This window comes from Ammospiza caudacuta, chromosome 13 (assembly GCF_027887145.1).
Source record: "Ammospiza caudacuta isolate bAmmCau1 chromosome 13, bAmmCau1.pri, whole genome shotgun sequence".
Taxonomy (NCBI): domain Eukaryota; kingdom Metazoa; phylum Chordata; class Aves; order Passeriformes; family Passerellidae; genus Ammospiza; species Ammospiza caudacuta.
The window spans coordinates 6,375,870-6,398,870 of record NC_080605.1 but is presented as its reverse complement, the minus strand read 5'-3'; the positions used below and the strand labels follow the sequence as shown (position 1 = coordinate 6,398,870).

At 40.1% G+C, this 23,001-nt stretch overlaps 1 protein-coding gene across 1 annotated transcript; it reads left to right on the top strand.

Moving 5' to 3' along the window:
- The first annotated feature begins 352 nt into the window (after positions 1 to 352).
- On the top strand, positions 353 to 22,405 carry TDRD12 (tudor domain containing 12). Its single transcript, XM_058813644.1, has 32 exons — positions 353 to 472; positions 1,888 to 1,937; positions 2,787 to 2,945; positions 3,235 to 3,371; positions 4,511 to 4,630; positions 5,238 to 5,293; positions 6,055 to 6,140; positions 7,040 to 7,241; positions 7,421 to 7,497; positions 7,776 to 7,834; positions 8,532 to 8,592; positions 9,254 to 9,358; positions 9,747 to 9,929; positions 10,368 to 10,521; positions 11,477 to 11,604; positions 12,141 to 12,329; positions 13,050 to 13,178; positions 13,993 to 14,110; positions 14,870 to 15,003; positions 15,095 to 15,315; positions 15,518 to 15,617; positions 16,766 to 16,953; positions 17,268 to 17,475; positions 18,004 to 18,096; positions 18,956 to 19,125; positions 19,651 to 19,713; positions 19,799 to 19,908; positions 20,895 to 20,949; positions 21,124 to 21,237; positions 21,318 to 21,471; positions 21,565 to 21,631; positions 21,957 to 22,405. Exons 2-32 carry the CDS (start codon positions 1,917 to 1,919, stop codon positions 22,040 to 22,042), a joined length of 3,747 nt encoding a protein of 1,248 aa, XP_058669627.1. The 5' UTR covers positions 353 to 472; positions 1,888 to 1,916; the 3' UTR covers positions 22,043 to 22,405.
- The last annotated feature ends 596 nt before the right edge of the window (positions 22,406 to 23,001 follow it).

Genomic DNA, 23,001 nt, shown 5'->3' with positions numbered 1-23,001 from the left:
CAAAGGTTCATTGTAATAATTTCCCTCAAATCCTAGTAGAATATTCTTGATTTCAAGTGGCTTGCAGTAACAAAGGCTTTCATTCTTCCGCTATGAGTTTGGTTCCCATTTTATACAAAAACCAAGACGACGAACTTCCCTGCGCTCTGTGAGATTTCCCGCAGCGTTTGAGGTGTTTTTTGCAGCCGGGAATAGCTGCCAGCGCCATTGGCCACAACCCGGGCCTGAGGAGCCGGGGATGGGCGGTTCTGGGCTCTGACCCGCCCCGGGGCGGTTCTGGGGGGCGGCAGCGCTGCGGGTTCTGGAAGGTTCCGCGGGCAGCAGAGCGGCTTGTGGAGCCGGGGATGGGCTGTCCTGGGCTCCGACCCGCCCCGGGGCGGCTCTGGAGGCGGGAGCGCTGCGGGTTCTGGAAAGTTCCGCGGGGAGCGGGCGGCTGTGCGGCTTGCGGAGCCGTGCAGCGCTGGAGGACGAGGTGAGTGGGCTCGTTCCTACGGGAAAGAGCGTGGAACTATGGCAGAATAGGGGGAAATGGGGACTGGGAATTGGGAGTAAAGCGAAGAAGGTGTTTCTGAAGGCGCTGTTCCTCGCTCCGCGCCTCCCGGGTGAGCAGGGGTTCGGTGGAGCTCGGCTGGCAGAGGGATAACGGGCTGTGTGTCCGGGGGTGTCTGCACACCCCGGGATGGCTGCAGAGATTCCTTCTGCCTTCCCTAGATCTGTGTTAGTGCAGCAGGTGGGGCGAGGGTTTTAATGATATACAGCATTTTTACAGGTTAAATACTGTCTAGTGGTAGGTGTGGGATTTTAGCAAGCGTTTGTTTCCCTACTCCGTTCTTAACAAAGCGGGAAGGTTACTTGGAGTGGGTTGGGAGAACTGGTCCTGTTGATGTGCTTCATCCCTGCCACGTTGATGGGCCATTTAGTGGGTTTGCACTAATTAACCTGACACTTCAGCTGAACTTACTTACGGCTTTCGCGTGTTATTGCTGAAAGAAAAGTCTACATTAAATATCTGAGGCAGCACTGATAATCTCTTGGTGCAGGGTAAGAAAGGAGTGCGTGACTCAGGAGCTTTGTTTGTGTTAAGCGGTCTTGGGCGAAGCTTCTGCAATCGTTTCAGCTGTTCCTTTGTCATGTTCAATGGGAATGGTCACTGCTGTCGCTTACCGCTTGTCGCTGTGTGTCACCTCAGGGTAGCGCTGTTGCTGCTGGATTCTGGCTTGTTCAGCAGTAGTTTTGGAAATGGAAGGACAGTGTATTCACTTTCCTTTTCTGAAATATTTAACTAGGCATCTACTTTAATTGTAAATTCTTGTAAGTTGTAAACTAGACTCTGCGGTGATGATACCACGATGTGATTCCACGATGTTTTGGCTTGTGCCAAAATGAATTGCCAGTTATTTGCTGGAAGTTTCATTATTCTGTTGTAACTCCTCGGTCTGGTATGTACCACTGCAGACAGATGTAGTGTGAAATGCTAATAAAAATCTGTGATATTAAACTTGTTTGCTAAGTTTTGGATTCCTGTTTTGTATTAGGCTGAGGGATTTTTTTTAAAGTTGTAAATTTTCTCTTCTGGTGTTCTTGTTCATTTGATCATGTAGTAGGTTGTAACAGCACTTGACTGTGATCAGGCTATTTCTGCTGGCCTTTGAATGGAAGAAATGCAGTATGGATGGTAAATCCTAATTAGGCTTTAACATAGTCCCTCGCTAAGAAAGCTGGTTGAATGCTTTGAAGCATGTAAATTATAAAAATAAGTTGCTTAAACTAGTACTTCTGACATGAGTAGTAAAAATTTATAGGTTTGCTTTAGGTGTATGATCTTCAAATAGGCTTTAAAAAAAAGGTGGGGATCAGAATGGTTCATCAAATGTTTTTCTTTCACAGTAGTGATAAGGGAGACACAGGAGGTAAACATGGAAGTCTCAGTATTAAAGGTATGCTGTTTGTTTTTTTTTAATCTAAAGGATTGAGGTCTGTTTCCATGTGAATTTCTTGAGGTCACATTTACAAAAAAGATGTTGCCTGTGTATTTCCATTCACCAGCATTTCTTTGCACTTGTGGAGTCATATTTGGGGTTGTTTTAGGTTTTATTTTATTGTTTTTGTTGTAAAATGTGTGAGTTGGAGTGTGAATTAACACGGGCAGGCAGCCAGAAAAACCACAGCTGAAATAAAGAGAGTAAATTTATTTAACCGGAGGATCTGGGGCACACCCAGGTGGACACTGGCGGCTCAGCCCATCCCAGCAGGATTCATCAGGAACCCTGTGAGCTCCCCTGTGCTTTTTATGATCCCTGAGCTTTGATCTTTCTCCCTACATGGAGCCCAGCATGTCCATGAGAGTGCCTCCAAGCCTCTCCAAACACCTCTATTACCTCTACACAGAAATTCTGCTTCTCAAAACAGACAATTAACAGCAATAGGCATAATAGATGGGATTTCCCACTCTGATATTCTCCAGGCCTGAGGACTTCATATGGAAGTAAAAACCTTTGTCCTTGCACTTTCTCCATTGTTTGGTTTAACCAACTTTTTAGATAATGCTGCTCCCTTGTAGACCCCCCCCATGGTGTTTGTTGCAGTGCTAAAGAAACCTGGAAGCTGAGAAGCCATTTAATGAACTAATGCTGTGAAGGTGAAAGATGTTTCACGTATTAACATTCTGTGTCTCAGTGTCAGTCACCACAACTTTGAAGATGCCCTGTGAAAATCAAGTTTTATTTTAACATCTGCTCAGATACTCTTAAAAGTCAGTAGTATTTATTCTCCTCTTCTTGGCCCAGGCTGGGGATCCAAGTTGCTTTTGGATTGCTGTGAAAGAACCTGTGCCTGGTGTAGTTGGTGAAACTGTGTATGAAAACCTGAATGCTGAAATGGAGCAGTTTTATACCTCTTACAAAGATACAGATGAAGTAAAACAAGAGGAGATAAAAAAAGGCCAGGTAAGATCCTTGCTCTACATAGAAATCTATTATTTGAATCTATTTGGTGGTGAAGAATCAAGTATATGTTGGTTTGTTTTTTTTTTTTTTTTTAATTTTACACACAAAAACAGATATAGTATCTCTGTGAGTTGTGTTTTCTCATCTGTAAGCCTTCTAACTGTGAGCTATAAGGTTTGCATTTTGCTAAGAAAATGGAAGGCTGTGTAATAAATACTGTTTCCTTGCCTTTGAGTGTAACTGGGGCTATGTGAAAGAAGCTGCTGTCTTGTTCTTTGTCTCTGCTCAGGTTTATGTGGTTTTCAGTGAGGAGCTGAAGTGCTGGTGCAGGGCTCTGGTGCAGTCAGTGTGGTGCCAGGCAGATGGTTACCAGCTCAGCTGTTTCCTCGTGGATTATGCCAAGTACTGCTATGTTCCATCAAAGAGGTATGTGTTTTTGTTATTTTCATGTATTTGTTAATACATCGCATGTAATAAATTTGTTAGTGGATACAGCTGCTGTTAATATTTTTTAGTTAATAACATTTGTTACTTGTGTTTGTTAATGCATTACATGTAATAAATTTGTTAGTAGATACAGCTGCTGTTAATATTTATTTAGTTAAGTGAGGTGTAGGTTGTGTCCACAAGAAGCTGCTCACCAAATGATACACTAAGTGCAAACCAGTCCTTATTTTGTGATAAAGATGCATTCCATTTTAGGTTTTGCTTTTTTAAAGATTTAGAATAGAAGTGTCAGTCTGTTGTGATTGAGATGTGTGATTGCTAGTTAAAATTTACCTTTATATTCTCATTTAATAATTTGGTATATACAAAAAAAATATTGTGGCCAATGAAGTTTAGGCATAAAAACCATCTACAGAAGCAGGGTTTCACTTGGAACAGCTTGTTTACTAAGAGCTGACAGTTTGTGTTGCCGTGGTGTCAAAAAAGGTGAGTTTTTCACAGGTTCTGAGCTCTTGATGAAATGAGTGTAAAACCTTGTGTTCTTAACATCTTGAAAAATATATTCTTGTGTTTCAGAGCAAGCTAGTCCAGCTCTTAAAGTTTGTCTATTAAAATATGCAACTTGGAGCACAAGAAACTTCACCAAATTGGTTTTGGTAGTATTCCACAAAATTAGATCTTACTTAAAGTATTTTAAAATAAATAATGTCTTAAGTTGACTGTTGATTTGTTGAAAAACAACTGTTGCTTTGTTGGAAAACAACTTGATAATGGGTTAAGTACCACGAAGATATCTCGATAATGGGTAAAATGCCATGAAGATACTTAGACGATGAGTAGCAAGAAGACTTGCTGCAGTGGCAAAGGATCAGATCAGAAAGATTCCAGGTAACTAGAATATGTATTAATAATGAATAGAACAGCAATCCCATTGACCTGTTGGTCCTGATGGCACCTCTTAGAGTAAGTAGTTTCAAAGAGGGAGCCAGTGGGATCCAAACTCCTGGAAGAACTGTGTTGTTAAATTCAGGGCAACAGGAGGTGGTTTGTGAGACCAGTGACTTCTGGAGAACAAATTCTGCCCTGTAAAATGAGATAATGTCCACTTTGTTTTGCAGCATTCGAGTTTTACCAGGAGCATTTGCAAAGATCCCACATAGAGCAAAGAAGTGTCGGCTGCACTGCACGAAGCCACTGACACTGCATATTGACTACTGTGAAAACACTGCCAAAATAGGGTAAGGAGAGCTAGGAAATACCTTCTGTTTGTGCATTTCTGAAGTGGGAGGGTTCAGTGTAGAAGTTTTTAGGAGGGATTATATTTCAAGGGGAAACCTGCAGTATTCTCACAGTAAGTGTAGAACACGGAACTGTACCAGCTACTAAGAGGAAAATCAACTCTCTTCCAGCTGAGAGAACAATGCTCTCCAGGGAACTGGTGGAGTCACCAACCCTGGAGGGATTTAAAAGGTGTATAGATGTGGCACTAAGGGACATTGTTGAGTGGTGGCCTTGGTAGTGCTGATTCAGTGGATGGACTCAATGATCCTGGGGGATTTTTCCAACCTAAATGATTCTGTGATTTCTTCATATCTTATATTTGGTGCAAGCCATGATACCTTGCCAAAAATCTTTTAATTTTGATCAATTCATAATACTGGTGAACTGGAACAATATTACCAAACTAAAGTGATGTGCTGAGTAATCAGATTCTGCTGATTTGTGTAGCTGTGCACTTCATAAGAATTTTCATGATTTAGAGCTTTGTGCTTGTATAGAATTTTTTTTTAATTACTGTTTTCATGTTTGATAATCTGGAAAAACTGGTTGTGTTTATTTTCCTAGACCAGCCAAAAGATGGGATACTGCTGCCATTCAGCATTTCCGAAAGCTTCTTGAAGGTAAATAACACTTCAGTTTTGGGAAAAATCAATTGTTAGAGAAATGTAGTACTTGTGTACAAGTTGATTATAGTTGAGTATGCTTGATTATATTTATAAATGCTGTAAGTTAAAATGAGAAAGGAGCTGCCTAAGTATGACATGACTAAGGCACAAGTACTTGGAGCTGTGTTTTGGGAACTCTGGGCTTCCATGCTGCATAAATTTTGGTAGTTAAATTGTGTTTAGGCTAGATTAGGCTGACTGAGAGAGCATTCATGTCACATTTGTTTTGAACATTGGACCCATTCTGTGTATTCAGCATGAGACTGAATGTGCATCACAGCTGTCCTGCATGTACAGAGGTGCTTCAGGACTTGGATTAGCTGTGTTTGCCCAAATGAAGTGTAACAAAGCTGTACAGATGTGCAAATACAACTTCTTTCAAGAAAAGGAAATGTCTCACTTGAAAAGCACGTGCTGGTGCCCCAGACTGTCAGAGTCTAAGAGCAAACCAAGGCTTTCAGTGTAGAACTAAGAGTGGTTTGTCTGAAGAGATCATTAATCTGGTCATTAATCAAACCTCCTCCAAAGACTAAGGATGAGTTCCTTTTTGGAGCTTTTAAGTTTTTATTGCTAAATTCCTCATTTCACTTGGTGCAATAGCAAGTGTTACACGTTTTTAATTGTGATGCCTGATTTTGTCTGTCTCAGTGCAGGTAAAGAATGCTGACAGTGTGATGGGGTCTAATCTTTTTTCTTGTGTTCATTACTGCATTTAGAGGCTACCGAGGTTAAAGCCACAATACAGACAGTAGAAGATAAAGTGTTAGAGGTGTTCCTTTTTGTGACTATAAAAGATGAAAAGGTAAGATAGTTTCATATTTCCAGCTCTATTAGTGTACTTTGCTATTAGTTTAAGATTGGAAAGCATGGCTTTCAAGTTTTTTTCAGATACAGTAGAAGCTAAATCATTAACTTATTAGAGGTTTTTATTACATGATGTTCATTGTAAGCCTCTGGAGAAATTCCAAGAGGCAGAACTTGTATTTTTCTCTGCATTAACCTTCTTTCTTTTTCATCATTGACAAGCAAGTGAAGTCCAGCCAGTATTTAAGTGGATAACTGTGTGCATTATTTGGTGTACGTCGTGTAGTATCATGTTTGAAGATGTTTCAGTAAGGCAGCTGCATCATACTGTAAAAATAACTAAAATTTCACACTCTTGCATACAGATGAGTTCTCCAGGAGCTGGAAAAAATACCAAGTCTAGTTCCACTTGCCAAAATGTGTAACTTGTGTCAAATCTCTGCTGTAGCTACTGCCAGACTTACACAGCTGTATAGTAGATAGAAGTTGTTTTAGGCCTAATACTGCCTTTTTTTTCTGCCAGATTTTGATGTGTGCTGAATCTAAAAGAAATAGAGGCTTCACTGGATCAGAAGGTTCTTTCAGGGCTCATAGAAAGAGTTAATTCAGTACAGAATTTTGGCCAGAAACCTGGAACTCAGTAATTAACACCTGTTGAAAGAACATACATGAAAATAGGACTTTGCTTTTTTTAGAACTAGTATTTGACAGAAAGCATTCATTGGTATTTCTTATGTCTGGGGTTCTGTTTAGTTGGATTTTGTTTGGGGTTTTTATCATATTTAAAAGTACTGCTTTTGTTTAAATCTTCACATAAATTTTAAACAGATATGTGTTGGTGTAGCTTATTGCTTGTTGACACTGAATAAAAAAGATCTTGTTTGGGTTTTTTTATAGATCTGTGTTAATGATGATCTGGTTGCAAAGCACTTTGCTCATTACAAGGAAGATGAAGGGACTGTAGGGAGTTCCTCAGATGTTTCTGATGATGAAGTGTCCTTAAATGCTGAGGGTGTTCCAGTGGAGTTTGTTGGTCCTACGTTTCTTGCCAGGCCAAAACTGCCCTTTGGGGAGGAGGTGTCACCACATCTTGGGCCAGGTGGGACCCACAGCTGGGGGGACAGTCCTGCATGCAGCACTTGGTGTGTTTAGTTGGATGTGGGGAATGGGAATGTCCTGTCTTGGATCACAGTGACTGGGGCACATGGTGTCCATCTCTGGCTTTTTGTGTGTTCAGATAATCAGAAATGGCTGTCTCCATTTTATTTACCTTTTTAGGTCTTGCTGGTTGTAATTCTGTTCCTAAAAAGCCATCTCAAAGGTCACACACAGATCTAAATTACAATACAGTGCCTGTAAGTACTACATTTTGTAATGAATTGTGAAATGTAAGCTAACATAAACATACATAGGCCAGATTAGGAGTGCTGTAGTCACCCAGCTTGTTGTTTTTAGACAGTTTCCTGAAGCTTGTTTCATCAAAATTGTTGCCTTAGTCAAAGCAACTTCAAATTTGGAAAAGAATGCTGCAGAATATTTGGAGAATCCCACATGAGAAAAACACGTTCAACTTTGTGTTTTAAATACTACTTTTGAACAGTATTATAGTGCTTAAAATGTGTTTCCTTCCTAGGTGGTCAGCACGGTGCCAGATTTGCCTTCCAAGGAAGATAAAGCAGTTCAAACAGAGAGGTGTGGTGCAGTTTGTTAAATACTCAGAATGATTCTGTCATCAGACAGCTGGGAGCTGTAGTGTGTTTGCAGTTACTGTTCTTGGGCCTCTAAAGGGCAGAGGGGAAGGGAAGCTCCATACACATGCTTTTGGGGAAGGAGTTACCCTGGAAAAATAACCAGTTATTTCTAAACAGTAGCTTGACAACAGGCATGTGGTGGGGAGGTATTTTTCTGCATACTAAGTGTGTTAATTTGCTTTATTTCATTTTTGGTGTGATTTATAAAGTTTCTGGATTTAATGAAATATGAGTGGGTCATTTTGTGCAGTGCTTTCACTGTGCTGCAGGTCAGTTGATGCAGATGAAGTAAACTGCAGGAGTGTTTCTTCTGTCAGTTTCTAGCTGATGCAAAGATGAGTTGTTCGATGTTTTGGAACTTTAAGAAGCCTTTTTTTTCTACAGTCCAATCTATTTTTCTTCTAATGTCAGGGAACTTAATTTTGAAAAAGATTCTGAAAGATTATTTTCACTAAATTTTGCTCTCCAGATGATGTGTTTTGATTTCTGCTTTTGTACTGAGGATTTTTCTCATTGGCATAGATAAGTCAGAAATACTTGAAGTGAATTGCTTCATGACACTTGGGAAGTACTGGTGGTATTTATAAATGATGTTTTTCTTTTGAATTTATGTTGTTTTTAATATCTCTGTTTCTCAGGATTCCACAGTTCCTAAATTCCAGTTCCTTTCAGACACACACAGCTGAAGATGACCAACAGGTATTTCAAACATTAACTTTTATTTAACTTGTCTTGTGCTGCAGACATTTTGGTTTTGGTAGCATTGGGTCTTTGTGGAAGGAGGTCAGGGGCTGACTGCTCCTGCATTGGCCTCTGCAGGCCAGAGCTGAGCTGGCCGAGTTGGGGATGCCTCCCTGAATTCAAGAAAGGGTAAAACACAGGGAAGGGAACAAAAAATTGTGAGAAACAGTCAATGCCAGGGTCAGAGGAGTAGAAGGAGCTCCATGCAGGTGTTTCTGAAGGGATTGCAGTCTGTGGAGGACCTGCATTAGAGCAGAGAATAGAGAAGGAGCAGTGGAGAGAAGCTGCCATCTGCACTGTGGCTGCTCTCCCTGCCTCATGCTGCTCCGTGTGGGAAGAGTGCCAGCTGTACACAGAGTGTCCACTGCATCTCTTGAGAGGTTTAAGACAGTTAAGACCATCTTTCTTCCTTTAAAATAGCAATAACAAATTCTCATCTCACCCTTGGTCTGTGTAACCTGTCAGTATGTACAAAGCGTGTTTAAATTGAATTTAGAATTTGATTCATTTACATCAAAATGCCTTTTTTTTAAATACAGTGAGTGCTTCTGAGTTTTGTGTAAGCTAAACCCCTTTTGGTAAGTATTGCCATTATCATCTATTTGTCTCGTGGTTTCAGAGTTTACAAGATGTTGGGAAAGAAAAAAACTTTGTGTTCCTGAGCAAGAAAATTGAACCATCTTCAGTTTTGGAAACAGCACCACTTTCTGATGGTTTGAAAAAGGTAGAGGTGATGATACTACATTGATTATCTTTTTAAGACAATTTTCATACCTCAAATTACCATAGTAAATATTACAATAATACCTTACTTTGATTGAGTAATGTGCAAGGTTGTTCATATGGTTGAATAAATGAAGCTTTGGAGAAATGCTGTAACAATTTTACACATTTTTTTCTGGTATATTAGCCACTGCTACAAGTGGATTTGAATTTTAAAACAGTAATGTAACAGCTGAGCCCAGAAGATGGTTTTTCATATTATCTGTTAAGGACATTTATTATGTAATGGGTCAAAAGCTTTTAAACCACTTGTTGTTACCCTTTGTCTTGTCTTGTTGGTGTTTAAGTACACTGATTTAGTGGGAAATTCTTAATTTCTGTTTCTGTAGGAACTTGCTTTGAACAAGTTTTCAGGCCCTTCCTTCACCCAGTCCTACTGTTGGCCACCAGTAGCTGGGGGCCGTGATGTCGTTGCCATCTCCCATCAGGGAAATGATCCCTTGTTATATATTCCACCAGTTCTTACACTGCTGCAGGAAAGTCACTACCAAGCCTTGCCAAACATGAGTGGGGTATGTATATGTTGGACCAGAGAACCTGTTAGTCATCTGAATGTTTGGCATGTATACATTAGTGTCATCTCGGTGTATCTTCATGATGCCTGCCAGTTTCTGTGAGGCCTCTGCTTAGAGGCCTTGGGTTGACTCTGTGAATGGGGCAAGTCCCAAACTTACTTTTAAAGCAATCCCCACCAAGTGGTTCATGCCCTGGCACTTAAATACACAGTGGAGCTTTGTTTCTGCATGAGTAGTATGTACTTATTAAACTAAAATTGGTATTAGCTGTTTCAAATACTACAACGCATTTTCTAGCTTCTGTTAGATCATAGAATTACTGAGGTTGTAAGGGACCTCTGAAAATGGCCCAGTACAACCCTAGTAAGACAAGATTCTTAAGATTCTTTACTTCTGTCTAACAAGTGTTGTCAATTTTTGTACCTGTGTATGTAGCCACTAGCACTGATTTTATGTCCTGGATGGAAAAGGGCACAGCTTGTTTTTGACCTGCTGAAAACATACAGGAAGGGCTGCAGACACCTTCATCCCATGCTGATAACCCTCGGGCAGAACAAGGAAGCAGCCAGCCAAATGGAAATCCGAGGCTGTAAGAACACTTTGTCATCATCTTTGTTATGCCTGAAGGCAGTGTGGGCTGCCTTAATTGCAGGAGCCTGTGAAAGAACAATTTCTCCTTCTCAGGTTCTCGATTTACTTGTTTAAATGGTGATTTACAATTTGCTGTTACACAAAGTACTGAGCATTTATTGTTTCTAACTCAGTAGCATGCTCAGGGTGCCCCACAGAGAAGTAGCATAGAAATAATGAAAAAGCTGTTGGGAAACTTGCCCTGCTTAGATATATTGTACTTAGATATATATACTTAAAATATTTAGGTGTGTTCTGGTTTGGTGCCTTTGTTTAATACCTGCATTTTCAAAAGTGGCTTTTGTTGTGCCAAGAGAATAAGAACTATGGATAGAACTATGAAGAATTGTATAAAATCCCATTTCAGTAGTTGGTATTTTTTCATCCATTGTTCAACTTTGAGCCTGGTGGGTGAATTCAGGCTTGTAAGCAGCAGAGCTGTTAGTGTATTTGCACTAGTGAAGATTGATGTAGTTTTATTTCCATGTGTAGATACACATGCACACACATCTGTGTAAGTTCCTAAGCTACAATGTTTGCTTTATTCTACTGTTGAAACTGAACTTTCCTGAAATTGCTCTTGCATCTATTTATAAATACTTCCTTTCTGGCTGTTTGGTTCTGAAGTTATTACCTCTACTTCCAGTACCTTACTGGAAAATGAGATGACATCCTGCTTTGTAAACTTGCTACCCTTCAGACATTTCACTGGATTTCAAAATATCAGAGCCTCACACTCTCGTGTCTTGGATAACTTGCAGGAGTAGAAAAACACAGACTCCCCAGTTTTGAGATGATGAATCTGAAATACAAATGTGACCATTTTTAAATAAAGCTACCATGTCCTTTGTTGTCACAGTAATACTCTTTCAAGTAGTAAGTTAATAGTAACAGTCTTGCCCTCCACCTTGTAGGTGAAGTAGTAGTGACTACACCGTACAACCTCCTGAGACTGCTGGAACATAACCCTGGCCTCTTGTGTAGGCTTTGCCATCTTGTTCTTGATGAGATCGAGGTGCTGTTCTCTGACACTTCTGAACAGGTAAATGCCTTACACAGCCACTTGGCAAAATGCTGTTCCAGTTGTGCATGAGTCTGGAACAGTGGCACACACTGAGGAAAAAAACCCTAGAAGTGGGTTTATTGTGAACCCCTTTTTTAAATCTACTTTTTATTTTTTTTGTATTTACGAATTACTGTGTTGGCCGGTTGGGCTTGTCTTGTAGTTACCACCTAGTTTTTGCTGAATGTCTCTGCCCTCTCCAGTCTTTGTGGAGGCTTTTTATACTGCAAATTTCAACACATCATCTTCTTGAGATTTCCATCTTCTCTGGACAGAATCCTGCATGCACATGGATATGCTGTTCTGTTGCTTTCTTTTGCTTCAGAAGTCATGCAGAGAATAGGATAAAAGTGTACATACCAAGCTGTTCTTTTGGGGGATGAGACTTGCAGTTTGCTGTGGTAGTGGCTTTGTGAGTGGAGAAAGCAGTGCCCTCAGACTCTGTTTTTTTCTGGGCTGTCATGTGCTTGCTGGAATATGATGAGAGGAGAAAAAAAAAAATCTTTCCTTCCTAGGTGTTTACCCTACTGGATTGTTACAAGAAGGCCACTGCTCGGCCACGGGGGAATCTACCACATCAGATCATTGCTGTGGGAACTCAGTGGAATAAACACATCACACCCTTGATAAAGGAGTTCATGAATGAGCCTCACATTGTGATAACTGTTATTGAAGAGGCTGCCATCTTTGGAAATGTGCAACAGGTAAAACTTAGGAAAATGTGTCACTGCTTGGATATGTGGCTGCTGCTGGTTTATTGAAGCAGGGGGTGCTGCAGTGCTGCCTCCCAGTGTGAGCTGAAGTTAGAAATCATGTGCAGGTGAGTCACTGAACAAGTTGGAGGTCTCTTAATGCTTTCATAGGACTGAAATGAAGACAGTCCCTTAACTATTTTGTGGTTAGTGCAAATGAGTCTACATTTGAGATGTATTTGCAAACAGTACAGTTCTTGACCAGAATGTTTTTGCAGTTGTTAGCTGTGGCTGGCAGAACTACAAGGTAAGGTGTGCCAAGGCAGATCAAGTAAAGCATTTGGTTTGCTGCTTTCACACAATACCAAACTGTTGACCTCAAATTTCTAGAAGGCCTATTACATATTGTTAGGTATCTTTTCACTTAGTTTCCAGTCAATGTGGTATAGCCCTGAGGAATAACACAAAATGGTTTAAGTTTGATTTGAATTACAGCATGTCTCAGCATGGCATCATTTGTGGATTTTAAGTGTTGGGAAATCTCCAAAAGTAGATACCCATGGCATGTAAGGAAACTGAAAACCCAAAGTTTTTGTGAGAAGCCTTAATGACTGAGCAGAACTGAAAGGGTCAATGTATGCATTCATCAAGGTTAGGATTAGGAAGAATTATATAGTAAAATATGTATGGGTTATATGAATTAGCACCTCTCAGTTTTGTATTTGCTTTTAGGTGGTGCAGCCCTGCATAAGCAGCAACAGAACTGCTGAGTTACTTAAAATCTTGGATTTTACCCAGAGGAATCTTCAGAAAGTGCTGGTCTTCACTGACTCAGTAACTGAAGTAGAGATGATTCATAAGGTAAGAAAGCATTTAAACTTAAATAAGCAGGGTTTTTTTTAAGTTGATAACAAATTAAAATATCTTGGCTTATGAGAATAAAGGTGGGATGTGAATTTTGAAGTTACTTTTAGCAGGCATGATTAACCCCAGACTGACTATCAGCAAATAGCTGACATAGATCATGTGATACTTAAAGGATTCATTTCTGATGTAAATATTAGTGCATCGGGAATGTTTATTCTTTGGTGATTGTTAATGGAAGCAAATCTTGTTTGGGATTGTGACTTTCTAACGCATTTCCCTTGAATATTTGAGGGTTCAAGCGTTTCAAAACCACCCCTGCCACCACTTAAAAAAAAGTGCTTGTTGATGTTAAAGTAGGATTGAATCTGTTCATAGTAATTCTTGTTGGGCAAGAATTCTTTGAAAACCAACTTCAAATCTTTTAAATGGCCTATGAAAATATTTCAAGGTTTCACGTGACGAAGAATGCTTGTTCTGAGAGACTGAAACATGAATCTGCATGTTGTTAGATCATGGAATCAGAGAGAACACACTAATGAGGGGAAAAGCTTGAGATTTTTATTTTCTTAAATGTCCGTCTAATGTATTATGACAACATGAGCTTGTGGTTTTATTTTTATACAGGAAATTAATGAACCTTTTCTTCATTAATACATTATTTTTTCATATAAGCAACCTAAATTTCATTAGCTCTTTCATTATCTCTCTACAGCAAGCTAAATTCTAGTAAGAGATGCTGCCTCTTAGATTTGATTGAGCAAGTACTGCAGCATTGCAGGAATGTGTAACTTTTTACTTTGCCATGCAGGCACTGAAGAGCAACTCAATAGTTTCCTTGAAAAAGCATAAAGAGAGCAAGTGTAATGCTGTGTGTGTCTTGGAGAGGTGGAGAAAAATGCACAGTTCTGGCACTCCTGTTGTGTTAGGTGAGGATTCTCTGTCTGGTTGGGATTTTATCTTAATGCAGAGCTGAGATCTGCACCAAGCACTTACACTGGGTTATCTCACACTTCCACAGGGGCAGATCCCTATGAACTCTTGCCAGTTCTCTGTTTTCTTCTTAATGCTACAGGGCTTTGGGGTTTTTTGTTTTGGTTTTTTTTTTTTTTCTAATTTTCTCCTGTTATTATTTTCCCTGCTTATTTTAAAGAACTATGAATGTATTCAAAGATTTTCCATCATTTTACAATTTTCTCTGCTACAGAGGAGATACAAAGTCTGAAATAATTTCCAAACGACAAAGATTTATTGTAATAATTTTCTGTAAGTTCCGTTAGGGTTATTTTTCAGTTTTTTTGCACTAACGAAGGCCTTTATCCATTTTCAAACTCAGTTTGTTCTTTATGTTATATATAAAAACAAGAAGGTGGACTTAGCTCTGCACAGAGCTATGAGAACTCCTGCACTGTTTCAGCTGTCTCCTTTGAATTACTGAGTGGTGCTCTATTCTCTGCATTCTGTGGTGCTGACAGGAACTGGAGAGTGCTGTGAGCTTGGCATGAAATGCTGTGTCTGCCATATGCTGATGAGATTTATTGATTGGAGAAATAAAAACCCTTGTAGGAATGTATTGGGGAAAAATCCATCTTGCAGTTGGGAGAAGGAAATCAGCTGTGGTGTGGTGATGTGATGCTTCCCATGTTTGAGTTATTACAGTTACACATCCGTGTGAAACTTGTGCTTAGTTTTAACAGATGACTGCCTGCCCTCCTTGGGAATCACAGATGCAGCTTGGGTGATCCATTTCAGTTTCCCATCTCCAGCAGTCTTTGGGCAGCGCCTGCAAAGCATGAGTGACAACTTCTGCCCTGGCATAAAGGTTTGGGTGAACCTTGACTGGGTGGTGCTACACTGGGTCATTACTGATGGATACATAAACATTTTCTCAAAATATTTCTCATTATTTCTAGGATTCTGCTGTAGATCAGGAAGAGACGAAGGCACAGTCAGTCATTCTGCTGACAGAGAACAGTTCCTGTCATGCACCTGAGATTTTCTACTACTTAAAGCATGCAGAAGCTGAAATTCCAGAAGAACTCTATTATTGGACTGCCATGGTGCAGGAATCTGAGGAAGACAAGAAATTTTCAAGACCCCTGTGTGCTTCTCTGAAAACATTTGGGATTTGCAGGTAAGGAAGTGTCAGCATTTTGTGCCCTCAGTGATGATTGCTGCTGATTCCTTGGTGAATTTTCCTGTTTGATACTTTTATGTAAAACAGGTTTTGCTCATGATATTTTTTTTCTGTTGCCTGTTGCAAGTCACTTAACAGGAGTTTACAACTGAAAGCAAAGAACTTTTTCCTAAACTTGTTGTGGTTTTTTTAAATGTAGGAACAGAACAGAGTGTCCAGATCGTCATCAAATTAATTTATCAGTAGACATGGCCCAGAGTATTGCAGCTGAAATGATAGAAACACCTGAACGTGTGACAGTAAGTTACAGTTTTCCTTGGGCTTGGGTACCAAGAGAAACAGGTCTTAAACAGCTACTTAGCATGTTACTTTTTTTTTAATTGCATTAACCCTACTGCAGTAGGATTAATGTACTCTCCCTTGCATAAATCAGTGTGCCAGATGTTCTTTGTGTTGTGTTTTGTAGGCAATTCTGAGTTTACCTCAGGTTTTTTTCCTGTTTTGAAGGTTGACATTTTGTGGGAAGATGACTTGTGTTCTGTGTATTCATTCCTTTTATAATTTGAGACTCTATATCAAAATTAACAAAGATGGAGGCTTATAGAAACTTCATTTCTTGTAGAGGAAACACAGAGTAATCTGTGGGAGTGAGGGGAAGTTGAAGTGGAAGGATATTTTTCTTAGCTGATGTGTTTGTGCAAACTTACTGAAAGCTGAGCATTTTCTGGCCTTGGGATTAGAGAATGTATTTTCATTTATTGTATGCCCAAGAAATGGGGAGCTGCTCTCTTGTAGGTAGAACATTTGAGTTATTTCCTTCAAAAATATCAGTGCTTTGCAAGATTTTTGCTCTAGGGTGCTGGTTTAGTTAGACTTCTTTTTCAGTAGTTGCACATCCATGAAACCTTCATGACTACAGGGTTGACTGCTACAGTGATTCTTCCTATCCCAGTAAGAGTTTGTGTCTCCAAGTCCCTCTGAGAGTTGGGCTTTATCTGAGGTGCTCTCAAAGCAGCCTTTTACACATTGGTGTGCACAGCTGTGTGTTTGTAGGCTTTTATTTAAGTCCTTTTGGTGCAAAAAAAGCAGTCAGTTCTCCCTGTAAGGCTGGGGAGTGTTCAGAGTAGAGCTGGAGTGGTGCAGAACGTGTGAGTGGTTAATAGCCTGGCAGACAATTGTGAGAACTCACTGGTGTTCACTGAGGTGGAATATCATCACCTGACACCAACAGCTCCTGTTCCATACATTGCTGTCCTGCTGACTGAGCTATGGCCAGTTAGGATTGAGAATAATAACAACAACTCACTGTTTTCTGAACTATGTGTGTACAACATCTGTCACCTTTTGGGGCTGGAAAAGGTATGTTTACCATATAGAAAGACCTAAATTTCATTGGTTTGAGAAATCACCCACTCCTCCTTTCTGTGGATGTGTTTGATCCTTTCAGATCCTGCCTCTCTTCATTGTACATGCAACAAAGTACTTTGGTCGAATAGTCAGGAAACAAAAGGACCAGTATACAGCTCTTGCTAAAGAAATGAATGATTACTTCAGGGTACCAGGACACAGGATTTCTGTGACTGCTGTGGAGAAGTCAGTGTTGTATGGGTTACGTGAGGGAGCCATTTGCCACAGGTAGAATTTTGTTGGCTTTTTACTTGATTCATGTGCATGTCTTTATGCAAAGATTTTAAAAAACTTGACTGTTGGGTAAAGAAAAAGTCCTCAAAAGCAGCAAAAAAACCACTGCTATGGCAATAATGCTTTTAAAAAGCTCTTGCCTGCTCGGAGCTCATGAATGGCAAACAAGATGGTTCCCCACACATGCACTTGGTTACAGAGTGGGCTTGGAGGAATATCAGTTTTAAAATGAGAGCAGTATTAAAAAATGTCGTGCACACCTGGTTACATGAATAATAATTCTGTGTTTCTTTTCCTGTTATATGAAGGGTTCAGGTGGTAGAGACTCCAGCAAAAGATGAAGAAAATGCCTGTAAGGTCACAATTAAATACATAGATGAAGGCAGGACAAGTCAAGTGAATAGTGATCAGCTGCTTCACTTGCCTGTCAAGTTTCAGGATCTGCCACCTCAGGCTGTGGAAATTATAGTTTGTAGGGTAAAACCCATAGATAATGAAGTTGAATGGAATCCAAAGGTAATAAGCTGGTTTTGCATGCTATTTCCTTTACATTCTTTACGTTCTCTTTCTGTTTTCTATGGGAAAACAGTTACAAACTGTAAGCTTAGGTACCAAACTGCATTGCTTACTAGTATTGACACTAAATACCTGCAGTTGGGGCAGGTTCTAAGAAGGCAAATTTTCTTTTTTTATTTTTCTATGAAATAATACGGGGGACTTAATGGGATTGATTTTTTCTTCTGTTTTAAATGTCTTTCTTTTAGACTAGGTTCTCACTACTTTGGATTCTGGGGGAGGAACACGGGATGTGTAGCTTCTCTGAATTGATCTGTGTTTGAGTGATCTTTCATTATCCTTGAAGGCTTGTACTGTTCTAACTTAAAGTTAAGTTAAAGTGTGCCACTGGTTTACTCAAAACTGTATTTGTTCAATACCCTTTTCATTGTTAAGCTCAGAAGATGTTGTTCCATTGTAGTTAAAGTGACTGTAAAGCTGTGTTGGTATCCATACATCTCAAGTGCTGTGATAACTTGTTTTTCTTAGGTGACTGATCGCATCAATCACAAAATTAAAGGAAAAGTTCATCATGCAAAAGTGGTGCAAACCTTGGGAAGGACAGTTTGGGTTGACCCAATGGTAGGTACAGAATGGCAGCACTGGGAAGTCGTAGTATATCTGCACATGGTCCAGGACTGTTCCACAAAGGTAGTAAAAAAAGTGTATTTGGGAGGTGCTGGTCTTCAGTAGTTTGTCTTGTGAAATCAGTTCTGCAGTTTGTTACATTCCACTGGAAGAATGAAACTTGGATCCTCCAAGATGGTTTGCTAATATCCAACAACTCTTGAAGTAGACTTAATTTATTTTGTTTACAAATCCTTAATTCTACTCTTGCAGCCCTTACACTACTTTGTAGTTGGTTTTAATCTACATTTTTCTGCAAATAAAAAAAGGTCAAAACTTGATCATGACAGGAAAAATGGCTGCTCTTGTTCTTGGAGTTTTCTTGTCTTCAGTTTCACATACATTAGCATCAGCAGACTCCTTGGTTTTGTGGAGTGAGTCAAGTGAAAATTGGATTGGAAAGAGAAAATTATCTGGAAGTCATTCTTTTCAGTTCCCATATGGTGTAGCTCAACCTTTCAGCAGTTTCTAGGCTTTGGGGTTTTTATTGTGTCCCCCACCCCCTCAGCTGTTCTCAGGATGCATGGGACTCAGTTCTGTACTGCATGAGGTTTGTTATGGCTGTCACATGGTCAGGGCTGGCACTGTTTACCAAATTGCCATCCTGTTCTGTTGTGGCACACAGCCAGTTACCGGAGCCATTATCACCTATTGAACACGGGGAGGTTCCTGTCTGAAAATCAGGGAAACCAAATTGCCTGTAGGCATGAAGTCAGTAGGGCTATGTTTGAAGTCTGACTAAAAGAGCAGCTCTGAGTTGGAGGGAGACCATTGAAGAGCTGTGCTTTCCCTTTATTTTGTCGTGTAATTCAAGGTTGGGGTTACCCATCTCCCCACGATGAGGATGTGGGTCAATGAGTACAACATTCGGTCTGAGATTCTGTCAATGGGTTTGGGAACTGACAATCCTGAACATGTAGGAGAAATTCAGAAGCTGTGCACACAGACACCAGCTGTGGATCATGGACGGAGCTTGGAGCCTTTGTAAGTGTTAGCAACTTTTTTTTCAGCTTATATTTTATTAAGAGAAAAACTGCATTTAAGTGAATATGAATAATATTACTGATAGTGATGTTCATTTAAATGCAGGAACACTTGTGTTTGTAATGTGTCTACTTCCCATTAACTACTCCTTAGCCCCATAACAGCAAGGAAAAGAAAATTCTAATTCTAGGAAATACTAACCTGGAATTTGATGCAGACAGACAAGTTAGTAACTTTCTTAACTCTGTAGCTCTTAACTTACTAACTCTATAGCTAGTACAGAGTCTGAATTCAGATTCTATTCCAATTTACGATGCTCAGTAGCTGGTTTGGGTGCTTACCAGTCAGTCAGTATCTGGTATCTCAGGCACAACCTGTTTGTATTTATTCCTTTCTCTTGGGAAAGGAACTTTAGGATCCTCCATGTCATTGCCAAAGCATTTAATGCTAGGGACCAGACAACTTTACTGTGATGCTGTGTGCTGAAATATATGTAATGCAACTGCTTGGATCATTTTTTTACAGACCTGCTGAGCCTGAGACTACTGTTGAAAAATTGGGAACTGCAGTGCAGGCTTTGTTAATAAGGTACAGATTAAAGTAGGGGAAGGCAAAGTAAGGTGAAGCTGTCAGTTGTGGGTTTTCTTTTAAAACTGCTTTGTCCTGTGCTCAGAAGCACAGAAGAGGACACAGCTGATCTAGAGGAGGTACCCAGTCCACAGGATCCACTGATACAGGAAAATTCTGCTGAAAGCTGTAACAGTCCTGTGACTCCTCCAAGCAGTAAGTCTTCAGTGCTTTCCACAAGTTTTCAAATGTGAATTCAAGTTAGGTGCTTGATGCCAACCTAACAGTCACCCTGGCAGCTGCAGACTGCTCTGGGTACACAGAGCAGCACCATGTGGCTGCTGTTTGCAGTCAGCCAGACCTGCCTTCTGTGAGCAGGCAGGAGATGCTGAGAGTGACTCTTGCTACTCTCTGTGGCTGTCTGGGGGATGCTCTGTCCTTGAGAGCTTGGAATTCTTTGGCTGTGAGTGGAACATGTGAGCAGGACATCTCTGCTGTAAAGGGGTCAAGAGCTCTGCTGTCCAAGGCCACAGGATTGAAGGGAGTTGAAATCTGTTGAAATAAAGTTGTTCTCGGGGTAATTTTTTTCCCAAGACTGAGAATGGCAGAAAATGGTGCTCCCCCTCATTTCTTTTTCATCTAATCTCAAGGATGTGTTTACTGTTCTGTCAGTGGAGGCTTAGAAATGTTTAGGCATAGCAGGGGGACAGGATTACCTGCTAGCAGCTGACACATGAGTGGAAGGTAAGGAAGTTCTAGCAGATAAAAAGGCTGGAGTGCTTACTGCAGAAGGTTTGTTTCCCCTGTTAGTAGTCACACTTATGCCATGTTTTGAGCTGTGATGTTGACACCACCATTAATCATTTCATTCCTGAAACTCCCCACTAATTCCCTGAATTGTTTCAGGTGTCAAATAATGTTTTGAAACTGGAGAAAACCTTTACCTGACCTGGAAAATATCATGTTTGGTTAGGTTTTTTTAAATCTTGTAACACTAACTAGAGTATTTTTGATAATTAAAATTTTTAGTTGAATTGTTAACTTCATGAAATCGTTCAGGATAGGAAGTATACAATATAAAAGACAAAGACAGTAATTTGGTTACTACCAAGCTATTTTTGTGATAGTATAGGGAAATTCTGGAAATACCTGGTTTCTGTAGTATAAGGAAGTATAAAAGATGTTTTTTGATGTCTTTTTAGATTATGTAATTCAAACAAAGGAAGCAGAAGACTCTACTGTGCATCAGCAGAAGGGGTAGGAATATAAGTGATTCATTCCCATGTTGTGCTGGTGTCAGGTCTGCATGGCCCAGGCCCCTTGACTGAGTTGTGACTTCATAGACAAATTCTGGCTCTGTGTGAGACAGCTTGGCTAAACCTCTGTGCTTTTCTGCTTTGGAAAACACCTATTAAATGAACTTTCTTTCAGCTGTCATCCACTAATCAAGTGGTTTCAAGATGATGTGAGTGTGACACTGAAGGTACAAATACCGAGAGCAACTGAGAGTAGATGTGAGTTCTGTAGAGAAAAGGTGACTTTCAGGTAGGTTTAAGAAGCTTTGGTATAATCAGAAAAATGTCTTTGTTGGGATTTAGTGTTTTTAAACTTACTGTATATTGCAGTGCTTATTCAGAAGGGAAACATTACGTGGCTGACCTGGAGCTGTATCAGTCAGTAATTGCAGAGAAGTCCACATGTGTGGTTAAGGATACAGAGGCTGTGATTTTATTGGTAAAAGAGAAGAAAGGAACATGGTGCAAGTTACTGAAGAACAAGGTGAAGTGAAAATTAATTTGAGAGTTACTGAATGTTCTGAACATGTTTGCTGTGCATCAGAGCAGGTATTTCAAACTCTGGTTTTGTCAACAGAATGTTCATGTGTCCTTGGATTTTGAATGCTGGCAAGAGTCTGAAGATGAAAGGCCTTTTACAGTTGGTAAGGATTGTATGAATCTGAGTTGATAACATAAAATGATCAGCATTCTCTCTTTGTATTGCCTTCATCTGAAATACTAATTTTTTCCAGCAGGTTGCTCAGATTCTTTGAAAAGAGCTGAGGGGACCTCTAGAGCAAACTAGAGGCAGCAGGGCACTGTTCTGTCAGCACAGACTAAGGGCAGATAAAATTGGTTCTGAGTGTTTTGGTCCAGTTTGTAGTCAAAAGCACTTGGGGCTTGCTGGGCTGGGTCATTGGATAGTATTTATTCTGGAGCTCATTTTTTCCTGATTTATAAAAGTTACACCTTGTTAATCACTTGCAGGTTCTGGAAAACTGAACTACCCTCCTGCAGGATCTGAGGAGTGGTTTGAGTCCTCAGAAGACAGTGATACAGAAAGTGATGAGTAACTTAGAGGAGAAATTCCTTTTCCCTCTGATAAGGACTATGTTATTGTGAATTAAACAGTAGATGTAATTGTTGATAGTTGATGTAATTGTGGCTTGTTCATGTAATTGTTAATTAAAAATGTTAGTTGCAGTCAGGTTCTAAAGGCACTGTGCTTAATTACAATCTTTACCTGAGAAGAGGTACTGGCAAAGCAGTATCTGGAGTAAAAACACTTAAGAGCGGATGTAATCTATTTTTGGTCTTGCTCTGCATCCTGATGACAACAGAAATTACCTACTTGAAAAAACCAGCTGTGTAGCAGATGTTTGCCTTCTCTTGGTTCTGTTCTTCTTTGACATGTTTAATACTGAACTACAATGTAAGGTGGGGATTTTTTTGGGGGGGCTGGTAGGTCAGTCTCTAGTGGGTTATTTAAGAGGTGTAAGTTACCTCTAGTTTTTGTTCAAAAAAACAAGGCCTCTTCTGTGAAGTAGAAGCAAAAAGTGGGTTTAGCCATACATGTACATGCATGCAAAGGGCACCCTGATGTCAGTGGGAGGGAGTGAGAGGGTGGAGGAGCAGGTGAGGAAAGGGGTGTCATGCAGAGTCTGTCAGAAAAGGAAGGTTGTAGCCCCAAAATGCCTGACAGTTCATAGGAGGGAGAGGTGAAAAAAACTAAGGTTTCTCATTTTTATTATAAATTGATTTTAAAATAGCCCTTTATTCATTATTATATATGAGGGTTTAAAATAGTCAACACTTCTTAGGTCGATCGGGTTTGAAAGTTCAAATACAACTTTTGTACATATACATTAACAAAAAATCTGCTTGAAATTGCAAGAAGAAAAGATCCCTCTGTGGTAATGAAAGAACCTTGGCAGCGGTTTGGCGGAGTTAACGGCCTAGGCGTCGGGCGCCTCAAAGCGCGTGCTGCCGCCCTGTGGTGCTGTCCGGTACTGCAGCGGCGCCCGCAGCGTTG